Source organism: Coenobita brevimanus, chromosome 116 (genome assembly GCF_032717465.1).
Source record: "Coenobita brevimanus isolate Jiangsu-jjx chromosome 116, ASM3271746v2, whole genome shotgun sequence".
NCBI classification, from domain to species: Eukaryota; Metazoa; Arthropoda; class Malacostraca; order Decapoda; family Coenobitidae; genus Coenobita; species Coenobita brevimanus.
In genome coordinates, this window is record NC_137069.1 from 21,920,130 (window position 1) to 21,947,344 (window position 27,215).

At 39.5% G+C, this 27,215-nt stretch overlaps 1 protein-coding gene across 1 annotated transcript in view; it reads right to left on the minus strand.

Moving 5' to 3' along the window:
• Positions 1-242: 242 nt before the first annotated feature.
• The window catches only part of LOC145418746 (uncharacterized), a 34,674-nt gene continuing 7,701 nt past the window's right edge, over positions 243-27,215 (minus strand). Inside the window, exons 4-8 of the mRNA XM_080287082.1 lie at positions 25,873-25,985; positions 13,929-14,071; positions 12,219-12,419; positions 2,738-2,872; positions 243-674 (exon numbers count right to left, since the gene is read on the minus strand). Of these exons, the coding sequence (XP_080143208.1) occupies positions 472-674; positions 2,738-2,872; positions 12,219-12,419; positions 13,929-14,071; positions 25,873-25,985 (795 nt within the window). The 3' untranslated portion in view covers positions 243-471. The remainder of the gene's footprint in view (positions 675-2,737; positions 2,873-12,218; positions 12,420-13,928; positions 14,072-25,872; positions 25,986-27,215) is intronic.

Consider the following 27,215-nt stretch of genomic DNA (forward strand, 5'->3'; position numbering starts at 1 on the left):
AAAAAAAAAGAAAAGTTATAGAGTAATAAGGAATATACTCAACTCGATAATCTAAAACCACACAAAATTAGAAATCATAAGAAAAATCAATCTGCAACCAAGCACACCAAGTACAAAGCTATTAAGAAACCCAAGACATTTAGTGTACACACTGATTCAATATTCAAGTATAAATGAAAATTATATCATGTTCGTAGTGTATACGATCAAATGATGAACAGTTCTGATCACCCAATTTTTAAAAATGCACAAGGATGGCAAAATGCATATTTAGACTGAGAAACATGCCATATAAGGAAAGTCTAGATAAGGTTACTTCAATTAAACCAGGGCTTGTAGCAATTTAAAGTAAGTGTACAAAATTTTCAGTGAATGGGATTAAATATCAGTATAATGATCCTCAATACATCAGTCAGAATACACTGACGACAGCAATTACTAGATTAAATAGATGTCCTTGTACTGAAAAGATCAGTACAGTGACAGTTCTCGCTCCAACTTGCGCCTGGCATCCTCAGCGCTCCAGCCGAGGGCCTCTGCCAGAGCAGCCCGGAACTCAGCAACTTTGTCTGGCTTCTTTTGGAAGACTTGTTCGTCCTTGACAAAAAATCCATAAATTGTGTTGGTCTCCAGTTCTTTCCATATATGAGCCAGTAAAGCCCTGAAACCATCCCCTGAAAACAGGAAAAAATGCACAATGAAAACTGAATCAATGAATTATAATAAAGTTTTCTTAAACGAATCAATTTATGGTATGTTCGTCAATTGTGCGGAGTTTCTCGTCTATTGCAGCTTATTTCTCGTGCCTCAGTGGCAAAGTTGGACAATACTAATGCTATACATCCTTTGCACTGAACGTATTCGTGACTACCAACGTATTATACCTAATGTCTTGCTACAGCTCAAATTCTAGTTGGGAGGATAGCAAATTAGGCCAAATGAAAGTGGACGGAGTATAGTCAGTGAATGAACTTTACAGTCGACTGCACACAACTGAGAAAGAAAGACAGCTTTACTACTCGATTACAATAATATAACTGAGAGGAAAATGCATTTTACCTTGTCATAGCAAATATTGTATTAGTCTTCATCACAATAATATATACTCTCACAGAACCAAACGAAATGAATTCTCATACTACCATCACTTATAAGGCAGGAAGAACATGAATATGGGGAAAAACATTGTCCAGGGAAGATTTCCTCAAGAGTCGACCGGGGACTTTCATTTTCCGATCTGGGCGTGTTCAGCAATACACTGTTGACTCTCAGTGCCTTAGTGTGAGGGGCAGCATTATGCGCCGTGAGTATGAGGTGGACAAAATGTCCATATGGGTGAGTAAGGGACTATTACAGGAGGCGCCGAGTTTTTAATGACGTGCCAAAGGAGATGAAGATGTTGGGAGAGAATTACATTTAATATTGTGATACGACGTGATTGTGTCAAATGTTTTCATGTATCAACTCTCTGTCTGTCTGTCTCTGACTCTCTCTCTCTCTCTCTCTCTCTCTTTCTTTCTCTACCTCCGGTCATTGTTTGAGTCCCTCCCACATTGCGTTGGGCACACAACACCTGTCTAGCTATAGGCACCTCACTTCTGTCCAACTTCAAATGCATGAGTTAATTGCTACTCGCAGTTTTCATTTACGTTTCTGATCAGCTGTGGGTCTGTCTTCCTCAAATTGTTTCTCCCAATACCTAAGATTTTATGCCTTTTAAATGCACTGTGTCCAGATATCTCTAAATTAGCGGATTATATATCTGTTTTTACAGTTTTTTTTAGCCTGCCTTGGATTCTCTCTGTTTGCTTAAGTTTTTTGTGTCAAAAGTGGTATTACTGTAGAGCGATGATATTTTAATGAGGCCATCTTCTGTCTGTCCTGTAAGAGCGAGGCCCTCGAGGTGAAAAAACGTTACAGGATGAAGATCATGATTTTTTTTTTCAACCCACTGATGGTCTGTAGTATTTTAATGCAGCTACTACCAGACATTTGTATTCAGCTGAGAGTAGGTCACAGAAGCGTGGACTAGCTCATACTGCCATGGTAGGGGCAACTCTAGCATTTCATAGTCATTAACGTCAGACGGCTTTGGTCATTCGAGAGTAAGCTATAGGGGCCTAGGAGTGATGAAGAGTTATGCTGAAGTTTTGTGTTGTGTGTGAGGCGCATGATATGAATTAATGTAAGTAGGTGGGAAATGGGCAGTTAGTAGGAGGTGACATGCAGGTTGAAGGCAGAGAATGAATCGTAAGTAGGAGGTGAACTGTAAGCAAGAGATGCATGGTTAACATCAGCCGTGGGAGGTGTCACCATGGGAGCAATGTAGGACCAGAAGCCAAGTTGCTGGCCTTTCACAGCTGTCCCAAACGAGGAATTCAAACACTTTTACCTAGTCAAAGTCGAGTCTCATGCTACTACAAATACATATCGGTTTTATACAACTAAATCCATTCTACACTGGAGTCATTAACATTTTGCCCAAGAGAAGAAAAAATCCTAATTCTGACGCAAGGCCCTGGGTAACTGTTGGCGATAGTAAGGGCATACGGCCATTGAAATAAAAGAAGCAACTTCATGGCACACTTGCGGTGCTGGTGCGACATGGCACCCTCCATCACTGTTAATAGCCACCAGCGCTAAAAAAAAAAAAAAAAAAAAAAAAAAAAAAAAAAAAAAGTTCATACATGCATGTATGGCCAAGACCTTCACAAACGAAAAAGTAAAGGTGACTAACACAGGGTCTTCGTCTGCAGATCCCCGAAATGTTTCACGGCCACTCTCTTTATGAGGAAGGACTTGAGGCCATACTTCTTCCACTGGCATGCCTCTCCCACCAGCTTCACCAGCCTCACCATATCACGGACATCAGCTGTTGAGACAATGGATTACGTTATTAAAATCAGGTACATAAAAATGAAAGTGATTCTCCGAAGAAAGAGAACAACACTTCAGCGCAATAAACAATATTCCCATCACCAATACTGACGGCCACATTACGAAATTTAACAAGTACTTTCTTAACGCAGAGAAACACCATATTTCACGATTCATTGTTCACCTTACAAAACAACGCAACTCACACAAACACAATGCCCCTCTCCCACATACACCTACACACAAGGCATCATCACAAGGCTCCAGCAATTAAACAACGAAAATAACAATATTAACTCAAGGGAAACAGACCACTGAGAAGCTTTGGTAACAAGACTCAAACACTTCACAGACTCCTCTCGGTTCTGCAAAGTACTTAACAATATCACTAAATCACACACAGGTGGTGTACTTCAAAGACCAAGACAGACGCCACCGTCACCTCAAACACCCAACACATCCCTTATTATAGAAAACACACAGACATACTCATGAACCTCTAAGCAAACATACGGTAAGCCACCTTACACCAGTATGCACTGAATATGAAAATCTCTGCATATGCTGAGAAACACACGGCATTTAGGCTGTCACGTACCTCGGCAACTACTCATACGCACATTACAGTATTCCCAACATCTGGAAACATAGAAAAAATCATCATTGTTCTTAAACCAAAATAAGATTCAACACACCTTTCTTCTTAGACACATAACAGTATTAAGCACACCATCCAGTATAACCGAACGACTAATTCTGAACAAAGTCACACTTCCTGTCCCCTCTGCTCCCTCACAACACAGCTTTAGAGCATAACGCTCCACAAGCACCTAAAAACTCAAGCTCACTCAACACGTATCTAACAATATCAACACCACGATACCTGCACAACGTACACTTCTAACAAAAGATGTATGTAAAACCTGTTATATCATCCCCAACTTACTCTAATCACCAAAATCTACAACACAAACATGGACAACAGCACCATATGGTGGCTTGCCAACTACAGTTCCACTGGGCTCCGATCTTTCGCCCACTCTTCTCGATCGTTTCATGGATGATATTCCTATACCCCAACTGCCCACAAATATTGCCTTCATTGGAGATGATACAGCCATAATAATTACACACCACATTCCAGGTACAGGCTGCACACGGCAACAAGATTACCTTAACACACTTCAGGCATGGGTCGAGAACAATAGGTTGATGGTGACTCCACCCAATTCCACCACCACACTCATCACCAGCAGGAAACATGAGCACAGGTACATCCCAAACACCGTACTTAACAATGTACCAGTGTCACACATCCTCTCCAGTTGGATCCTTGGAGTGACATATGGCTCTGGAGTCTCCTTCAGAGACTCCATACAAGGCATCAAGAGGCGGTGTACCCCAAACTCAACACTGTACCCCAAACTCAACACACTTAGGGCAGCTACAAGGACAGACTTTTGGCAATAAAAAGAGACACTCCGAACTATGCGAACAATATGTCAAATAAGAGATATCCTGTGCTTCCCCAATCCAGTCCAACACCCACTGCAAAACCTGGCGGGGTATACAGAACAACGCTCTACGCATCATCACTGGCTGCACCAATACCACTCCCACAAATTCCTTTCACTTTAAAATGAAAGTCCTCTCAATCAAAGAATATTTTGACATTAGACGCTCAGTTCTATGCACCAGCTGGCGATAACGTAAAACACCAATGTTCTTATGCAGCAGAGCCACAAGTGCTCGTGGGCCCTTCGGGCCCCTTGCACTTGCTCCTACAGAGGGCTCTCGCGTTTATGTGCTGTTCTAGTGTAACGCTGTCACTTGGATTTTTTGCAGTTAACCAATTGATTGTGTTATTTGCAGCTTCGGGAATGGAACCCAAGTTGTCCGAACGCAAGTCCGAAGTACACACAGACACACGGCTACTGCCAAAGAATATTTTAGTTGTATCTATGGGCAAAAAATTCTACAGAGATGCTATGCCGGGCGCCGGAAGCGTCATTTTTTGGTCAAAATGTGATCGCTCATTAAATATAATAAAAGTTTTTCAATCGTGATGGGACCAATTTTTTTCACGTCAGCGAATTTTTTGCGAATTTTATGCCAATTTTGGTGCGATTCGAATGTTTAGTTTTGGCTGCCCAAAACACACACACACACACATACACACACACACACGCACACACACACACACACAAACACACACACACACACACACACACACACGGCTAGTGCTATAGTATATTAGACAGATATTAGATACAACACAATTAGATACACAAAACAATCTCCACAAATATAATCAGACCCTCTTCAACTTTACACCTCAGACTCTTATCACTAGCAGTGAGGAAACACCAACATACTCATTTCTTGCGCAGGGGAATACAACATCTAGATCAGGACATTTTAATACAAAGTCCCATTCTCTACGTCCACCCATCAGAGGTATCCTTAAATAGAGCTAATCTAGTTCACCTAGCGTGTGTTAGTTCAGTAAATCACTCAGCCCTCCTCTGTTACCAGGTGAGATTTGGTTTTGGTGATCAGCAATGAGTCTTTCTAGCACAAGATAACTCACATCATGAAACACTGTACAGCACATGCCACACTAACGTCCCATCCACACGATCGGGCAGTGCCCGACGGGCAAACATTGTTACCAATTCACGTTCCACACACGGGTATACTTTTAGCTTTAAGTGTCCTGCGTTGGTTCTTACTGTAACCCATGTTTTCGTATTGCACTCAGTTCTGCCAAGCACCTACCCTGGCCGCTGCCTGACTTCGACTGCCCACCCACTGCCCGGTCTGCCGTGTGGACAGCAAAGCAGGTGTGCCCGGTAATGGCCACCGCCCGCCGGGAACTGATCGATCTGGTAACACTGCTAAAGAAGCGATGGATATAAGCTCAGCGGCCAGTGACCGCCAGGGCACTGCCCCTCGTGTGAACGGGGCATAAGACGCAGACAAAACATCAACGGTGTAGGGAACCTGAGGTACGACCCCATGGGGTCAGTTGCTTACCTGCGGTCGACTGGTCAGCTGGGCAAGGCATGACCGGGGTTGATCATTAACAACAACAAATGACTGTTATGATTGGGGTTTGCTTGCCGTTTCACGCTCTCAGTTGTAACAGCACAGCTGTTAGTGTCTTTCTAGCACCTCACCCTCCGCGGATTGTTCCGTAATTTTCACCTAATTAGTCTCTTAACTGTTCTTTATACCTTTACTACAACAAACTTCACCATATCACGGACATCTGCTCTTGATGCTAAAACCCATTTTCTGGTCGGCTTAGAAGGCATTGTTGCCCTTCTTCTTCAGCCCTTTATTTTTTAACTTGAACTTATTCTCTTGTATAGTATTTGTATCTTTTGCATATCTACATAATAGTACAAAAAATATGCAAGAAAAGTCGTGTAATCACACACCGGGGACAGAAATGACTGAGAAGGAAAAGGTTTTCGGTAGCCTCTATAACCGTGGCAATACGATCTAATAAGCAGAATCTTGTGGATTTTGAAGGTACAGGACCTCTCCCACATGAATTGCTTTTTACACCCGTCCTTGGGTGGGAATACTCGTAAAAGCCCAAGATGATAATGATGATTATGATGACAATCTGATTTTATACTATTTATACCGATGATCTCCTCCTCCTCCTCCTCATCTAATCCTGTGTTGTTCCATGAGGAGCGTAGGAGCCCGGGGCTAGGCAAGTTGGTCCCGACATGTAAGATGAGAGTGACCAGCCTCACTCTTCCCTGAGTGGCATTACGTGAGCAATAACCTCCAACCACCCCTTGGATATAAACCTGTACAGGCACCATCCGATTGGAGCGCCTTAATTACTCACTAAATCACCAGGCGCCATAATTTGGTTATATGATTACCACCCAGCGCAGTAAATGGTTTCCTGGTGTACAGGAAACCATTTGGCTTGTCGCTCAGTGTAGAGTCACCCATAGCTCGAAGTAAGAGGAAAGAATGAAGGAAAGAAAGACAGAAGAGGAAGGAGGGACATGGAAGGAAGAGAGGAAAGGGAAGTTACATGAGAGCAGCACTACATCGACTGAGTGGATGGTGAGCGCCCCCGCCTACCACCAATCAAGATGTACTATGGGTAAAAAAAAAAAAAAAGGTATCGGTACACGGGGAGGGTGGGGGGGTCCGATGCATACCGAAAATATTCGAACGTTGCCAACGTGTCATTGTGTATGAACAATGTCTGCTTGTATAAACATAATATTTGCTATATGTTTTCAAAAGGATATTGGTAGTTGGCGATATATACTGTAACATCCCCGACATCAGGGCTACCAACGTGTGGTAGGTCAGACACAAATAATTCAGTGTCCTTCGTTTTGTGGTCCCAAATGTTTCACACATATAGTGCACCGATACTTTTTTTACCCATAGTACATTGCATAAATAACAGCAGAGAATATTTACGCTTTGAAAGGAGTGACGTCTTTGCCCTTAATTTTCTTACATTTTCTCGTCGGTCTGACTCAGTTTAGATTCTATAACAGTATAAGGTTTACTACTGACTATAACCCCATCTATTTTCAAAATTCCTACTGAAAGGGTAAAAATGGCTTAAAACAATAACTTGGTGAAGGAAGGTGCTGTGAAGTCTCTTAATACATATACCGGTATATATATATATATATATATATATATATATATATATATATATATATATATATATATATATATATATAATCTGCGTTATAAGAAAGTCTGTGGACATTGGTATTGAGGAAAATGTACAAAGATGGTACTAAAATATATATATATATATATATATATATATATATATATATATATATATATATATATATATATATATATATATATATTATCGTACCATCTTTGTACATTTTCCTCAATACCAATGTCCACAGACTCTCTTATAACGCAGATTTCACAAAACAAATTACTCCTTATTCTGTACAATCTCCACACACACACACACACACACACATATATATATATATATATATATATATATATATATATATATATATATATATATATATATATATATATATATATATATATATATATATATATATATATATATGGATAGATAGATAGATATCAGCAACTGAGGATCGCGAACATGGCCCCAGTTCATCGTCTCCTTGTCCTGGTCTTCAGTTTTATATATATATATATATATATATATATATATATATATATATATATATATATATATATATATATATATTGAAGAGCTGTTAGGACATGCAATCCTGCCTCACTTCAACACTGATATTAAATCATTCGCTTGTACAAGTCTACCTACATTTACACAGGCTTAACTACTATCACTGTTTTTGTTGTTCTAACCTTAGCTCATATGACTAAACCCGACAGACTGCCGTCAGATGTTTTATTCCCTGCAGACCACAATTATCCTTACAGAGCATACGGAATTTGAGATATGTCTGCATAACCAGGCAGCAAAGTCGCCTGGCTATATCGGTGTCACCATGGGAAGACGTTCCTCACCTGCACCACTACCACCATAAAAACTCATCACGGCATTCAACACGTTTCCTTTCACATCAGTTACATGCACATTCTTCCTTAGTCCTTCTCCGTTTACGCTGTCGTGCGCCTTTTCTAGATCCAAATATGACACGAATACCATACAATTATTTTCACAAGTTTCTCCACTATCTGTCCCATTGTAATTATTTGTCCAAATATACCCTACTGCACTTCCAGCCACCCCGTACGCCATTCACCATGCCTTCTGACATGTTGCTTACTTTGTCCAATAGAAGTCTTCCATTATATCTGTCCTCCTTCACTCGAGATTTATACCACGATAACTTTTGCTTCAATTCAATCTTTATTCTAGTATAAGGAGGCCTTCACAGCTTCCTTTCATTTTACTGAACAGTTCTACTCATTCAAGTTTTCTTGAATATTTCCTGCAGATATATCATTCCACTCTCTCCGCTGCACTAAATTATGTCTGCATACACCTCATTAACGCCTTCAGCCTTTCTTTCCTTCATCCGCACCACAGCCTAATTCCCTTCTGCCAGTGTTACGCTTCCTGGCATACATTCCACCTCCGCGGCATACATCCTACCTCTGCACACTGCCAAACCAATCATGTTTACTCTCGATTTGTTTTCATGATTCCCATTCGCTGACCTTTCAAAATATCCTTTCCATCTGCACATTATTTTACTTCCATTACCACGAATAATACTAATACTACTGCTGCCGCTACTGCTACTACTAACAACAAAAACAACAATAATAATAATTATTATAATTATAATTATAATAATAATAATTATTATTATTATTATTATTATTTCTAGAGTATTGTTTTCACTAGGTTTGTTTGTCTGTGTCTGTCTGTCTGTTAACAACTTTACGCGGAAACTACTGCTGCGATTTTTGAAAAAAAAAAATACAGGAATGATAAGCTATGACCTTCTGATCACCTGATTAAATTTGGGGCCAAATTGGGCCAAGGCCCAGGCTGTAGGGCCCAAAAATGTTAAAAAAAAAAATAAAAAAAAAAAATAAAAAATCAATTTTTCCTTCATTCTTTCCTTTTCTTTCTGTCTACGGGTGACTCTACCCTGAGTGACAAGCCAAATGGTTTCCCGTACACCAGGAAACCATTTACTACGCTGGGTGGAAATCATATAACCAAACTATAATGGCACTCTGTAGAGCGCATACCTCCGCCACGGCCCAACATGCAGTTCCTTTTAATTCAGTCAAGTCTAATCCAATATCAAACTCATAACCCTATAAGTTGTAACACCATAATTTTAAACTACCCATAACTCTTAATCATAATTTTCTAACTCACTGTAACAGCCAACACAACAGTGCATATCATTTCATAATCTGCATTATGGAAGAATAATAGGTTGATGCAAACTTTACACGTTCGTAGATACCAACATCCTAAATATGCCTGATTTCTTTCATCAAGATCCATGCAATATTCACTAAAAAGTTTACGAAAATGTCGAAAAAGTCCTATCTCGCAGTGTTAAAGAAAGTGAAAAAATATTCCTGGATCCGCACCTTTATCCGGATCTGTACCAAAAATTATTGGAGTCTATTCTGGGCCAAGGCCCATTCATCTAGCAAGTTTCGTAGAAAACCGTCCAGTAGTTTTTGTGTAATCTTGTTCACAAACCAACCAACAAACAAGCAAACAAAAACGGACAAGGGTGAAAACATAACCTCCTTGGCGAAGGTAATTATGGTGCCTGGTGATTTAGTGGGTAATTCAGGCGCTCCAATCGGATTATGCCAGTGCAGCTTTATTATCCAAGGGGTGGTTCGGGTTTATTGCTCACGTAATGCTGTTCACGCTTGAGTGAGGCTGGTCACTCTCATAAATGTTAGGACCAACTTGCCTAATCTCGGGCTCCTACGCTCCTCTCATGAGACAACACAGGATTAGATGAGGATGAGGATGATGATGATAATGATTATACTGTTATTATTATTACTATTACTATTCTTCTTCTTCTTCTTCTTCTTATTATTATTATTATTATTATTATTATTATTATTATTATTATTCCCTCCGCCAAGGAGGTTATGTTTCCATCCTTGTCCGTTTGTTTGTTGGTTGGTTGGTTGGTTTGTGAGCATGATTACACAATTACTACTGGACGGATTGACACGAAACTTGGTAGAAGAATGGGCCTTGGCCTAGAATAGACCCCATTAAATTTTGGTGCGGATCCGTATAAAGGTGCGGATCCATTTTTTTTTTTTTTTTTCATTTTCTTTAACATTGCGAGATAGGACGTTTTTCGACATTTTCGTAAATTTTCCAGTGAATACTGCATGGATCTTGATGAAAGAAATCAGGCATATTTAGGATGTTGGTATCTACGAATGTGTACAGTTTGTATCAACCTATTATTCTTCCATAATGCACATTATGAAATGATATGCACTGTTGTGTTGGCTGTTACAGTGAGATAAAAAATTATAATTAAGAGTTATGGGTAGTTTAAAATTATGGTGTTAAAACTTATAGGGTTATGAGTCTGATACTGGATTAGACCTGACTGAATTAAAAGGAACAGCATGTTGGGCCTTGGCGGAGGTATGCGCTCTATTGAGTGCCATTAATTAATATTATTATTGTAACTATTACCTATCTATCTATTTATAGCCAGACGCCATAATCCCGTGATGGGTGGCCATTTGTCTTTGAGTTAGTTTTACGGGGAGGGGCACTAACCCTTTACCAACCCACTTGTTGACACATAGGGAACACGTTTGCGTTGGTTTATGGTTACCTTACAGCGTTGTAAATGGTTTCCTGGCTTGCAGGAAACCATTAGGCTCCTCACTCAGAGTAAAGCCATCCGAAAAGGAGAAAGGAATAATAAAAAGTGACCGGAAAAATGGGAGAAATAGGAAGAGAGCAGGGTAGACATAGAAGAATGATGAAGGAAAAAGTAGGCAGCACTACATCCAGTGAGTGGATGATGGTGGCATCACCTACCACAGATTATTATTATTAGTATTAGTTTGGGGTAGGTGGGGAAGCTCACCATCCACTCACTCAATGTAGTGCTGCTCTAGCGTGTCTATCCTTTCCTTTCCTCCATCCTTCTTTCCATCCATCCTCTTCCGTATTTCTTTCATTCTTTCCTCGTCCTTCTGCCTACGGGTGACTTTACACTCCCTCTTCTGTCTTTCCTTCTTTCATTCTTTCCTCTTCCTTCTGCCTGTGGGTGACCCTACACTGAGTGACATGCTAAATGGCTTCCTGTACACCACGAAACCATTTACTACGCTGGGTGGTAACCATATAACTAAATTTTATCGCCCGGTGGTTTAGTGGGTAATTACGGAGCTCCAATCGGATTGAGCCGGTGAAGGTTTATATCCAAGGAGTGGTTGGGGTTTATTGCTCACGTAATACCACTCAGGGATGAGTGAAGCTGGTCATTGTCACGTTAAATGTCAGGACCAACTTGCCCAGCCCCGGGCTCCTACGCTCCTCATAGGGCAACGTAGGAATGAATCAATGAATTATTATTATTATTGTTATTATTATTATTATTATTTTATTATTATCATTATCATTTTAATTATTGTTGGTATTATTATCACCAGTCTTCTTCTTCTTCTTCTTATTGTTGTTATTGTTGTTGTTGCAATTTGATTACTAATAGTAACCGTAGTCACATCATCAACGCCAGCACCAAGCCAAAAATCCAATTGGAAACGTCAGAAGAGGAAAAAGATCCTGGCTGGGTGAAAAAAAAAAAAAAAAAAAAAAAAAATCAGTTAAGAATACCAGAACTTACTGTTAGATCTCAAAAACTCCTTCTCTAACATGGAAAAGTTTATATTGCACAGGCGATGCTGGTTGTCGTGTCGCCCAGGTACAGCAGGAGAGAAGAGGTATATTGGGGAACCATTGCACTCCAACCTCCTAACATGGTCCTGGAGGGTGCCGGGGAGGCTGTAGAGTGAGGTCAGGTCAGGACATTCACCCCATTTTCGCACTGCAACATAAGGGGTCATACGCTTATTAGTATAGGTTAGCTTAGTTTTGCTTAGTTTATTGTAGCTTAGGTAAGGTTAACTGGTAGTCTATGTTAAATTAGGCTGAAGACTCTCTAAGGAGCTGGGAAGACTCTTGAGTGTGGTCAAGTCAGAACATTCACCCCATCTCTGCCCCACAGCAGAATGAATCGTATGCTTATCATTGCAGAAGTTCCTACCTCCTCTTTGCTACTGTTTGAGAAGTATGCTGTGCAACCACTGTGTTCCAGGACTGAGACTGACAGAATGACAAACTTCTCTAGCAACACAAATTTGGATTTTAGGAAGGATAAGAATAATGTTTTTCTTCACATGGCTCATGTTCGTTCTGCAAAAATAATTCTGAGTAACGACTGGGTGTTAATGGTAAGTTTGCTTGTGTATCTGGGCCCAGGGTGACAACATAGAAAGCACTGTAAAGGTTAACTGCGGTCAGGTCAGGACATCCATTCCACTTCCACCATGCAATGAAAGCAGTGCTCGTCAGTGTAGGTTAGTAATGTTGCGATAGGTTAGGTTTAGCTGGTGATATGGCTCTGCATGGCAGTGGGAAGACTTAATATCCGGGTCAGGTCAGGGCATCACTTCCTCCACTGCGTTGCGACAGTATGGGTCGCATGCTCCTATGTTGCACCTCTACCATTCTGTCTTCCATTCAAAGAATCCTACAGCATTCTCACCACCAATTTCAAACCAACTTTTGCATTAAAGTCTACCATCACAAACTAAATACAAGCTTAAAGTTGAAGAAAGAATTGGAATATGTTGAGCATTATTAATATCTAAAACAGACAGTTCGGAGTTCAAATTCATTAAAACAAAATTGAACGAAGACCAGGAATACGATGGACAGCTGTTGGTAAACAACGGAACTTCGATGAAGACATGGTATTGGGTTTGACAGAAGATATTGGTTTGTATAATCAGTGTCTCCTTCCTGCTCTTACTTATGGATAGGAAATCTAGAGCGCCATACATTTGTGGAAAGTGAAAGTACTAATTTTCAGAAAGGAACTGAAAAGATTAGGTTAGATGTCTTACAGAATAAAAGAGCTTCCCGGATAGAGAAACTGACGAATGTTGGATATAATGTAGGAAATGTAACCACCACAGCATAAAATGAACAAATGGATGTGAGTAGGCGATGTCCTTCTTGGAACAAATAACACGTGTACAATCAGGATACCAGAGTGGAAACCAACAGATGGAGTAAAAGGACTGAGAACACAAAGAACAAGGCGGAGAAATGAGATTCACAGATCTGCTGTGTTTGGATGGAACAGGCAAACAGCCAATAGGTCAGAGTGAAAGAGAAATGGGAGATGCCTTCGTCCTGCAGAGGACTGGATGTCTCAGGTGGCACAATACGAAAATGACAGTACACATATTAGAAAAGAAAATATTAGGCTATGCAGTTAGAAAATTTGACTTTCCTTTTCATAGGAAGCATGATTATGGCTTGTACTGACCTGCAATTTGAGGTGCCAGGTCGACCGAGATGTGAGTGTCCCTATCAGTGGTGATATACAAGTTGATGGCAGCCAGCCCTTTCTTGTAATCCACCTTCCTGATGCCTGTCACACTCTCAATGCGGTTTATACAAGCAATCAGCCTGTAGGTTGTAATTAGTCTTGATTCAAGCGTTCATATTCATCTTTTCACCCTAAAACAAGTTCATAATAATATGGTGAAGTAGCAAGGGAGGATCCTCTTCTCTACAGTGCGCAAAAAACATGGAAATCTGAAAGACCGTAAGTTCGCGTCTGTCTGTATACGTATCTGTCTTCCTCTTCTCTGCATTGCACAAAAAACATGGCCACCTCAGTGAACCTAAGGTCGTGTCTGTCTGTCTGCCTGTATGTCTGTTTTCCTGGAATACAACCTTGTGTGGGGCATCACAGAAAAATTATAAGAGATATAAATAAACTCCAAAAGCAAACCTTAAGAGCCTTATGGAGTGTGCCTTAAGCCCCCGCATCCCCCCCCCCCAAAAAAAAAAAGAAAACCAGCACAGGTTGCTTCTGCTTATTAAAAAAAAAAAAAAAAATGGCTATCCCTTGTAGGCAAATGTTAAGGCACATCATTGCACCTAACTATTGATCCATGGACTCAGGAGCTGTGGAAAGTGTCACAACATAGCCGGGCAACTGTTACTCAGATTTCTTTTAAGGTGATTTTTGCAATGTTATATCAAATCTCAATATACAGTTGACACTGTTTTAAACCTCGCTTCAACTAATTTCAATTACTCACTGTATAAACTAAATTATCTAAATCTTACCAAATATATCTGTGTAGTCTGTCGCTCCCCCAGTGCTTCTTCAGAACCCAGTGTATTTGACTCCATATCCACACAGTTGAGTAACCATAACCTTGCCTTTAGCACGGAAAATTACCATTTTGAGTGATTTTAACGTACATAATGATGAATGGTTATTGCATTCTGCCAGAACTGATGATGCTGGTCTAGAATGCGAGCTGTTTGCAGAATAGTTTAATCTCACGCATTTGGTAAAGGAACCAACTACAATACCAGATAATCTTGACCATAATGCCCATCTCATGGATCTATTCATGACAAATAATCCAAATCAATACAGGACAGAAGTACTGCCACCACTTGGATCCTCTGACAACAATTTCATCAAAACCTCATTAGTTATTCTCCCAAAACCTCCCCATTCTGAACCTGAAAGGGTGACCCAATGGCACTTTGACAGGGCAAACTGGGATGGATTTAGAATTATCTTGCTGACATTCCATGGCAGTCTTTCTTCACTACTGATGTCAATTCTACCCAGTTCCACATTAATGACTTAATACTAGCTGGTAAGGATTTATTCACACCAAGTCAACAGTTCACTAAAAGATCGAACTTTCCAAAATGGTTTGATGGCAACTGTGCTAGAGCAACAGCCCAAAAGTCATTAGCATATAACACTTACTTAAAATAAAAAACATCTGAATCACTGTGTTAATTAAAAATTGCTAGAAACCATGCAAAAGCCGTAATAAAACTCGCTAAATCAAACTTTCCTCAAAATCAAGCATTAAACCTACTTAGCAACCCTAATGACAATAGAATATCCTGGTCAACTCTCAATTCTTTCAATAATAACTTTAACAAGTTATCATCCATTCCCCCACTAAACTCTTCAGATGGCAACATAACAAATGACCCACTTGGGAAGGCAAATATCTTTGCCAGTACATTTGCCTGATTTTCTACCATAGACGATGCCAGCCAGAACGTCCCAGTACTAGAACACTCTCCCGACACTGTTTCGCTCAAAGTACAAACAAGATACGTAAAATCCATCCTACACAATTTACTTACCAACAAAGCTCCAGGCCCAGATGGAATTCTTCCAACTGTTTTGAAAAAGTGTTCCCCAGAACTTGCCTCTGTTCTAGCTAAATTATGCAGACTATGCATTCGTACTTCTTCATTCCCTAATTCATGGAATGAAGCCAATATCCACCTAATTCCAAAGAAAGGAAGTTCCTCTGACCCCTCTGAATACAGACCATTAGCTGTCACATCTTCTCTTGGTAAAGTATTTGAAATTTTAATTAATAAGCACACAGTTAAATATCTTGAATCCAATAACTTCATTAATGACAGACAATCGCCCGTAGTCTTGAACCTGAGGGCAGGGGTTATCCTTTCCACACTCCGCTCGAAGTGGAAGCTCCCACCTTCAACGTAAGTGGTAATATTGTAAGGGTGAGAGCGCACCCCTTCGTGTGGGTAGGTGCAAAAAACAGTTTGTAACAAGGACTAGTTTTAAATTTAAAATATTGCAAAGAAAATGACTGTTTCTAGGGTTCATATACAATATAATCTCTTAATGTTAGCAATTCTTACCTATTTTATTATTAAAGAGTGGCATTTGTTCTTGAATACTCTGTATGAGTACGTATATCATACCCGTACCAAGAGGAAAATTCGGAGAGTGGTTCATGCGGTCATTTATAACCCTACGAATACGCCTTGGCTGGTCACGCCGATTATGATTATATTTCTGTTTCAAATGCTTGTTTTTACCATTTTTCCCACCAGAACCTTGAAAACCCATCATTCCCCCCAAGACACTTGGGAGGGGAGGTTAATTTGAAAATCAATCACGAGCACCGAAAATGAAAGTCAAATTCGTTCAAATCACATGAAAATATACCAGAAAAATATACAGCCAAGCCAAAACAAAATGATATGGACTTGTAAAAGTTTACCGAACGGAAACATGAGACTTCGTATTCCAAACTAAGTGGCTGTGCACGATTCGTCTGTTTAGGTAGTACTCGGCCATTCTGTACTGCAGAAATCATTTCATGAATTAATCAAACTATTGACAACAGTATCATGCACCATATCTAATAAACAGCTTGGTAGAAATGCTGAAAAAATATAATGGAAGTGGATACAGCATCTCATTTTTGTTTTTGTCTCGTCTTAAATTATCCATCTCCGGAGAAGTAGTGAAGTCTTTTAAAACAATAAAAATATTAAAAGCTTATTTTTTTTCCTTTACACGGTGTTTTTATCAATATATTAAAATTACCATCACACACACCATATGGTCCTTCAAATTCTACAGTTTCCTTAGCACAAAGCTACTATAATATGACGAAGGGGCATGCGAAGGGGTGCTATGAGATTCCCTGCAAATTTTAGTACTATGCTGTGGTAATGCTCTCTCATTCATAGAGGAACACTCCCTTTCGTGCGTTAAGTTTACCAAAAGATACGGATAGGGCAAGGTGAATGGCTGCCCACATTTTAAGACTATGGCCGAATATGGTTTTTGCCATGGAAGATCCACCATTGACATAGTGTCCTGACTCATGCCATCAATCAGTCAATTGACCAACATGAAGAAACTCATGCAGTAACCCTTGATATTTCTAAAGCTTTCGACAGAGTATGGCACCGTTCGCTGCTGTCCAAACTCCCTTGCTGTGAACTAACGTCTTTTGTTCCTCTGCTTTCCTCATATCCAAGTGACAGAAAAATAAGAGTAAAAGTAGATGATGCATATTCCAACTTCCTCTCAGTTAATGTCAGCGTGCTACAGGGATTAGTTCTGGCGCCATCCCTGTTCCTGGTTCATATTAATGATCTCTTATATGTCACCCACAATCCCATCCATTCATATGCAAATGACTCAACACTTCATAGTTCATTCACACTCAAACACCAATTTACAAAGCCTAATATATCTAACGCTCAACTCAGTTCAGCCATCTCCATAAATTAAGAATTATCTACGATCAATGAATGGGGACAAAACAACCTTGTCTCATTTAATGCAACCAAAACCAAATATATACAATTTACTAATAGACAGATATTGCCAGATTCGTAATTACTTTCAGTGCTACTAATACTCCAATCTTAAAAAGTAATGAAATTCTCAGTGTCTCACTTAACAACGCCCTCAGCTGGACCTCTCATGTCAGATCACTTGCTAAAACCGCCTCAAAGAAACTTGGATTATTGGACAGTCGGCCTAAGAAGTGACGGCGGAGTATCCAAAAGTTTTCGGTCACCGATAGTGCACATGCTCTTGCTTATATCTCTACGAGGTGACACCTAATACGTAAAATTGTTACAAAAAACAATAAATCAATGCTAAAGTACATGTATATTTCAAAACTGTAGGAAGCAGTTCGTTAGTTACGATAATTGGAAATCCTAAACGGAACTAATTGAAATTTCACAACTATCGTTCAGGGACAGTCAGGAATAATTTGTGGAGTTCAAGTCTAGTATGGTAACATGCAATAATTTTTTAGTAGCGCAAGATTGAATAAAAGGGAGCTTCAATAAACAATTAAAATTAATAATTATTATTTATAAAATAATTTTCGTTACAATACTAGGGAATAATTTAAAGTCATTTATTTCCGTTTCCAATGACTCCATGGACGACGACAGAAAGCGGGAAGGCGGCGCAAGCCAGTAAGCTATTTTAAATGTTTCGATCAACACGCACGAAAGGAGATAACATTGACTCAAAGATATGAAGTTACTACACTGCCTTTGGCCAGTTTTCCATCAAGAAAAATCTCTGGATTATTTAATATATGCCAGAGGGCAATCGGTGAAAGAAGTATAAAAAAAAGAACCGAAATTTCCCTAGAGTCGGAGCTCCTTCGAGAATGCTAACTTCTGTCATAGTGTGATATCCTCAGTGCTTAATCGATTAGCAGGAGTAATAAAATGCAGAGGTTCATAAATCATTGAGTTCAAAACTTCCAAATCTGCATTTTCTGTTCAGCAGGACATTACAGTTTATTTAAAAGGACAGATATTAAGGTTAAAAGATAGAGTAAAGAGTGCGTGCTTTTGCATTGCAAGAGTTTATGAACTCATGTTTTGGTCCTGTTTATTGGTTAGTGTTAGAGAAAAAGGCAGAATCTGTCATACCTCCTTATAACTAAAAATAATTTTGTATCAGCTGGGAATAAAGTTGCTCATTATAATTATTACTGGCGAGAGAAAGACGGAATAAAAGGCAGTACGGTCTTGTGCTACCGCAGGTAGGGCATCATTACGAATAATAATTTCATAGTTATGGCATCCTTATTGTTGTTGTATCATCACCATAACATTTGAAAATAAAGCAGTGTATTGCAGTCACAAGAATTTTCCTTAACTGGTCTTCAAAACTAGAGCATCTGTATTTGAAAACATGGGAAACAAATAAATCGGAACACAGAGTTATAGGCCTACTACCCACCACGCGCGGAGTAATACATTTCACATTCATTCAGATCGGGAAAGATAACTATATAAGTGTTAACTTCTAATATATCACTGCCTCCTGTAATTTATTTTACATCATTCTTAGCGTGATATATCTTTTATTTGATATGACGTGATGAAGGCATTGAATATTTACCTTATATTCACTGTTTCATTGAACGTATGGCACTGCAGAGTGACCGAAGCAATCTGAAACTCTGCCATCACTTCTTGGGGCGACTGTACAGAGTCCGTAACTTCTTCACTAACGAGCAGTTAGCTATAATTTATAAGAGATGTGCGCTCTCAGGTTGAATATTGCTCACCCTTGTGGAATGGATGTGGAAAGGTTGCATTAATACAACTAGACAAAATTCAGAACATAGCTGTTGGAATTATTAATAACCCTGCTATTATAAATAAACTACTTTCCCTACAAGTAAGAAGGAATGTTGCCTCCCTTGCATTATTTTACAAATATTTTTATGGCAAATGATCAGACGAAGTTGCGTCCACCGTGCCACCTCTCAATGCCTTCCCTCGTGCTACATAGGCATCTGGTAGCACTCGTAACTGGAATGTCACTCAGCCACATTGCAGAACTTCTGCCTATCAGTAATCTTTTATTCTCCGAACAGCATCTCTCTGGAACTCGCTTCCCCAAAGATGATACCCCCCAAACTTCGACCTACAGCTCTCCAAGTCCAACTGTTACAGATATTTCATGAATGGAGGACGCCAGTAATCGGGTGCATGGATTATTTTTTTATTCATTTGTTTTTCCTTCCTCTGTTCTATTATTAATATAAATTATGTTCATGGCATGGCAAAACCAAAAGGAGATCGAAGACGTGTGTGTGTGTGTGTGTGTGATAGACAGACAGATAGACAGACAAGACATATCAACAAAGTAAATACATGATGTGACCAAAGAATCATGGGTTGCACAGCCAGGTTCAACTTCAGAAGCGAAAGAAAGAAGCTGATTTAAAAAAAAAAAAAAGAAAAAAAAAGAAGGTATGCCCAATAAGATAAAGCGAAAATAAAGCAGCCTTTCAGTTGGAAGTAACGAACGGATTTCAGGCTCTATGTTATGCTGAGAGTGACATTAATAAGCTGAATGACAGACTAACAGAGTTGCTACAAGAATCAGTGGTGGTAGTAGGAAAAGCTAATACAACCAAACCCAACAAGTATTCAAAATTGACCCTCGAGTTCATAAAAAGAAAAAAGGAGAAGAAAGTAAAAACAAAGAAAAATGAAGTACAAAGAGTAGAATTAAATATGCTTATCAACAGCAGACAGAGATAAGAAAAAAGAAACACCAATCAACTCTAAGGAACCATCAGAAAAGGAAAAAGTCTGAAACTCATCAGAAGTAAAATGGTAACAGGAAGGCAACAAATCATATTACTGAAAGACAAAAACGGTGAAATCATTAAATGCTGAGAAAGGATTGCGTAGAAAGTTAAAGAATTTTACAAAGAACAGTATGCATCAAAGACAATAGTACCAACAGGTAACTTTTCAGTTGAAGTACCTGAGGTAACACCAGATGAAATAAACATTAATCTTAAAAGTAGGAAAAGAGGGAAAACCTCGGGAAATGATTGAACAGTAGCGGTTTTGCTGTCGGATGCAGGAGCAGAAGTACAAAACAGGCTTGCCCACTTATTTACACAGTGTAAAAAGAAGAAATTACCCAAAACATGGTGTAATGCGAGTTATTTTGCTTTACAAAAAGGGCGACTCAAAAGATCTTAATAACTATCAACCCATTAGCTAATTACCTGTTGTTTACAAACTCTTCACTAAGGTCCTTACGATCAGAATAACAAGTTTCGAAGAAAACCTTCCTCGTGGACAGACAGTAATCCGAAGCAGGCACTCCACTACTGATCATGCACACACAATGATTCAGATAATTGAGAAAACTTCGGAATGTCATAAACAACTGTGCTTAGGTTTTGTAGGTTACGAAAAGGATTTTGACTCTGTGGAGCACATAGCAGTTACATATTCATTGCGGGAAAATAAAATAAATGAGAACATTGTAAAACTGCTCGAAAACATATATAAATTAGGAAATGAAACAGTTAAATTACATAAACACTCCGAGAATATTAACAATGAGACGGGCGTGCCTCAGGGAGAAGTATTTTCACTAAAATTATTTACAGCATGCCTAGAAAGTATTTTCAGAAAGCTAGACTAGGAAAGCAAAGGAGTAAACATACATGGAGAAAAGTTAAACCATTTAAGATTTGCAGATGATAGTGTCCTAATCTCTGAAACAACAGAGACATTGATCTGTCTATCTATTGTCAGACGCCTCAATCCCGTTTGGGGTGGCCACAAACAAATCGCCTCCAAGTCGCCCTGTCCCCCGCCATTTCACTGCCCTGCTCCCAACTCATACCCCCTTCCCTCATATACCTCTCCACCCCATCCCTCCATCTCATTCTCGGCCTCCCCCTCCCTCTTCCCCCCCCACCTCACTCACATACACTCTCTTCGTCAGTCTTTCACCCTCCATCCTCTCCACATGGCCAAACCACCTCAGTGTGTTCCTCATAACGCTTCCTATCACACCCACATCAACGCCACAACGCTCCTTTATATCCTTATTCGTCAGCCTGTCTCTACATGTGACTCCACAGGCTCCTCTTAAATAACTCATTTCCACTGCTCTCACTCTTGACTTGTGTCCTTCCAACAACGTCCAAGCTTCACTTCCGTACGTTAGAGTTGGTATCACAATACTGTCATGTAGTAACTTTTTCACTTCCATGCTCACTTCCCTGTTTCTTATCACTGCTTTCAAAGAACCAGCAACCTTTCTTCCCTACTGTACCCTTTCAAGCACTTCACCCTCCAAACCTCCATCCTTACTCATCACACTACCCAAGTACTTAAACGTACTCACATTTTCCAATTCCTCACCATCCAACCTCGCTGTACATTCACTGACTTCACCTCTCTCAAAGACCATCACTTTACTCTTCCCTACATTCACCTTTAGATTCCGTTTCTTACACAGTCTCCCAAACTCATCCACCAAGCCTTGCAGCTTCCCTTCGTCTTCACTCAACAACACAGTATCATCTGCAAACAACAGTACAGGGAGTTTCCAAACACTATCCTCCCTCACCAGGGCCACTCCAACATCCACTACCCTACCTTGTATCTCTTTTATTACCCCATCCATGTACAGATTGAACAACCATGGAGACATGACACATCCCTGTTTCAACCCAACTTTCAAAGAGAAAAATTCACTTAGTTCACCATCCACACACACTGCAGCCTTAGCACCATCGTACATACTCTTCACAACATTCAACAACTTCCCATCTACTCAATATATTCTTAACACTTTCCACAATCCTTGTCTACCCACCCTGTCATATGCTTTCTCCAAATCCATGAAAGCCACATACAACTTCTTTCCCTTCTCTAGAAACTTTTCCACTAAAGATCTAAGAATGAATATCTGATCTACACAACCTCTTCCCTTCCTAAAGCCTCCCTGTTCTTCTCCAACTAATTTCACTGTTCTTTCTCTAACTCTGTCAATAAGTATCCTACCATACACTTTTCCTATTATACTAAGACGACAGATGCCCCTATGATTACCACACAATTCTTCTTCCCCTTTTCCTTTGTACAAGGGTATAATTATACCTGACTTCCAATCCTCTGGGACTCTACCTCCCTCCCAGGCCAACCTGCACATCTTCCACATCCATTCTACTACTATGTCTCCACCTGACTTCCAATCCTCCGGGACTCTACCTCCCTCCCAGGCCAACCTGCACATCTTCCACATCCATTCTACTACTAGTCTCCCCCATGCTTCAGCATTTCACCACACACTCCATCAATTCCTAGGGCTTTCCCCGATTTAACTTTCTTCATTGCTTCCACAACTTCTATCCTACTGATTTCTTCATGTCTTCTCACCTCCCTCCTTCTCCCAGCCATTCCCCAGCCACTTATACTCGCATTACTTCCATCCTCTACGTTCAACAAATCCTTAAAGTGTTCTCTCCATCTGCTCACTTTTTCTCCGTTCTCCACTAGTAATCTACCATTTTTATCTTTCACTCCCCTGCTAACTTCACTCCCACCCTGTCTTACTCTTTTCACCTCTTTCCAGAACATTTTCTTACAGTCCCTCCACTTTACACTCAAATTCCTTCCAAATTCCTCATCCACTCTCTTCTTACTCTCTCTTACTAATCTTTTCACCTCTCTCTTTCTTTCTACATATAACTCTCTCTTCCGCCTCTCAACTTCTTCCACGCCCCTATTTCTCATCCATTCATTGTATACTTTCTTCTTTTGTGCCACAGCCTGTTTCACCTCTTCAGTCCACCACGCTGTTCCTTGCACCCCTCTCCGTCTTCTCTTCCTTCCACACACCACATCACATGCTGCACATACATCTTCTGTAAATATCCTACACACACCTTCCGCGTCTCCCATCTGCTCCAATTCATATTTGCCCAATCGTTCCTCCACTTCTCTCTTATACTCTGCCATTTTCTCATCCTCTTGTAACCTTTCCACTCTACTTGCAACTACTCCTTCCTCTCGTCTTCTTCTATTCCTCCATCTTACTTGAATTCTAATTCTGGCCACCACCAAGTAGTGGTCAGAAAGTCCACTCCCCCAACCTCTATAAACTCTTGCATCCATTACTCATCTTCGCATCCTTTCATCCACACACACATAATCAATCATTGCCTTCCTTTCATTCAGTTCACCACCCACCCTTCTCATCACTCGCCATGTATACTAAAGTAAGATGTGTTAAATGATTTAAACAGAGAAAGTCTCAATGTAGGGCTAAAGAAGTCGAGTTATGCTAATGTTTAATCCAAATACACCAAAGGTGTCATCAGAATAATATTAATCAATTATTATTTATTAATATAAATTGCAATTATTAAGGTTTGTAAAGAGTTTTATACGACAGACCAGAAATTTTTGACAAAATATTATTACGTCATTAATGTCGCCCATCTGATGATACAACGTTCATTTTACCATAGTTGGGGTAATGCAAAGTCTTTAAACAATTTCCAGACAAGTTGCACAGTTTGCTGATGAGAAGTAACCAGAATCTAGAGTACCAGTCTTTATTTCCTGCTTTATCCTTTTTTATACATCAATCTACAAAATAATCCTCCTGCAGTTTCAGTATTATGATACATTTTGGTTACATCTAGATTTTTTCAAATACTCTTACATGTGTTCGGACATTATTAAGATTTCACTGTTCATTAACAGCAGTTATTCATTATCAACTATTCTGAAATGCTTTGCTAAACACTAGAATTTTCCTTTGATGTTTGAAAAGCCCAGACAAATACTCGTATAATTATTCGTAACTCCCAAACACGGAGGTATTAATTTTTTAAGCATCTAACCCTCATCGTCATGACAGTCTATAGCAAAAACCAGCCCCAATTAGCTAAATCATAACGCTAAAACGCTAAAAAAAAAAAAAAAAAAGTCGACAAAAATCCTGATTTCTTCATGTTCTCCTTCTTTCTTCTGTTCTTTTTTCTTTCCTTCTACTTTTTCCTTCTTCATTCATAGACCTCTCTAGCTCTAAAATGGTAACCAATTACTTTGCTTTTTTCCATATAGGGGTCCACATAGGAGTTTCATTCTGATGTAGGTCGGAACCACGTAGATGCTGCGTGAAAGAGGTCAAAGGTAATAGACTGGGAGTAGGTCAGCTTTTAGAGCTTTTATATGCTTTATACTGATAGAAGGGCAATGGATGAGAACAGGGTGAAGTGGTTTAATTTTAAGAACAATAGGTCCCAATTTAAGATCACTAGTGAGTGTCAAACTTTCGGCCCAGTTTGGGTTCAACGTGATGGAACGATTAAGTGTCGGACATAGATTAAATTATTCAGAACAATCGGACAAAGGTCAAGGTCACAGGACAAGGTCAACGTTAAACACTTTCGACCCAAATTGAACCAAACTTAGTGGAGGGGTTCACTGTCACACAAGGGTGAAGTATTTTAAGTTTGAGAACAACAGGTCAAAGGTAAAGGCCCTAGAGATATATCAAAAGTTCGGTCATAAAGCGATTGGATGATGCGGATGTTGAGCTCTCTCAGTGACAGTCTTCATTATTTTCTGGTGATAATTATATTCAGTTCAAGAAAGACTTCAAATGGGATGGGTTAGTCCAAGCCTTCACTAATCTCCCTGCTACTATGATGCTCGTAAATTGAAAAAAAAATTACAAAAACATTCCGAGCTTTCTCAGTTTTTTTTTTTTTAATCAGTAAAAAATGCTTAAAAAACACTTAATGAAGTGCATGAAGATGTGGGGATGGTTGTTTGCCCAAAACCATTTGAACAAGGTCGAGGCAATAAGACAAGTAATCCTATCCTTTCATCTTTTTTCCCCTCCAGCACTTCCCATTTAGATGCAGCATAGGTGCACCCAAAAAGTATTATGCCAATTGCGTAACTATTAACCAACCATCCAGTACAAAAAAGTATGCCATAAAAATATTGGGATGAAATTATATGTCATTTTATTGCCTCGACCTTGTTTCGATGCATTTTGATGCACTATAATGCCTACAGTTTAATGCATTACATTAATTTTGTTAAAATACTTGTATACTTACTCATCAAACAATCGGCTTTGTAGCTCCGCGGCATGGAGGTATCCAGCACAATCTGAAAGGCCATTTCCTCTCTTCCACTTCAGGCAGAAGAACTTGCTGGAGTCACGCAGTAGCTGACAATTATATGCACACATAAAGGAACCATGTATAACATTTTCAGGGCCCCCAGTGACATAATATAACCTCCTGAAGCCTTTCACACACACACACACACACACACACACACACACACACACATACACACACAGCTCTGCTATTAATGTCTAATGTAACAACATGTCATAGCTCCAGTTAAACAGACGTAACCTCCGAGATGCTGTGACACTGATCACTGAGAGGTACTGATGTAGTAGTTCCATTATTCCCTAAGCATCTGTTGTTACCTTGTCCCAGAGTAATGCCGGTGATCAGAGTACGTGACAAAGCCTATGCTGGATTTGAATCATTCTCGTGTGCTGTCCAGCGGAATTTGGTTTTCAGAGGTTATCGTTCCACCTTACCCTTTAATTATATAGAACTAATGTATCTTCCATGAAATGTGCTGAATTTGTTCGTCTTGACTCATTTTTCGATATGAAATGAGCTCACCAATTAAGTTCATATGATTATTTGAACACCTTTCCAGAATCATCCACAGAAACTGTGTTATCTGCTCTTTTTATCTTTGACAGGTCTATTGTTGTTCCTTTTTCTAAGAGCTCAGTTTTGATCTTACTATACTGTAGACAGTTTTGATAGTTTCTCCATCCTCCCTCCCCCCTCCCACTCTCCACCACACACACACACACACACACACACACACACACAAGATATGTTTTGGTGATGATGGACAGGTGAATGTCTTATAACGATGATGTATCTGCGGTCAGTGCTATTAGCTTGTATCCTCTGGAAATTTTCCTTCCAGTTATTGCCAAGATTTTTGTTATTGTGCTGGCACCCAACATTCTCTGGCTCATTACATGTAAACTTTCTAAGTGGCAGTTTGGTTTCATATAACTTATCCTAATCTATAATGATCACCTCTGCCTTCAAAATTTCACCAAAATGTTTGAAAACCTTGCACAAGGTATCTGTAACATATCTGAATCAAAACAGAACAGGAAGATTCTCAGACATCTATTATACTTACACACCATAATTTGAATATGACCAGGGACGTTCAGTTTTAAATTTCATTCGTATTTAAAATGATCATTTTTAGTTATTTTGAATCTTTGTGAATGCATTATGTTATATACAGCGAAGATGTTTCACCAACTTTGAAAAAAATCCTTTGGCTCCAAGTCCCCTCTTCATATTCAGTCTTTGTATGCCGTCATCGCAAACTTCCAATCAGATTA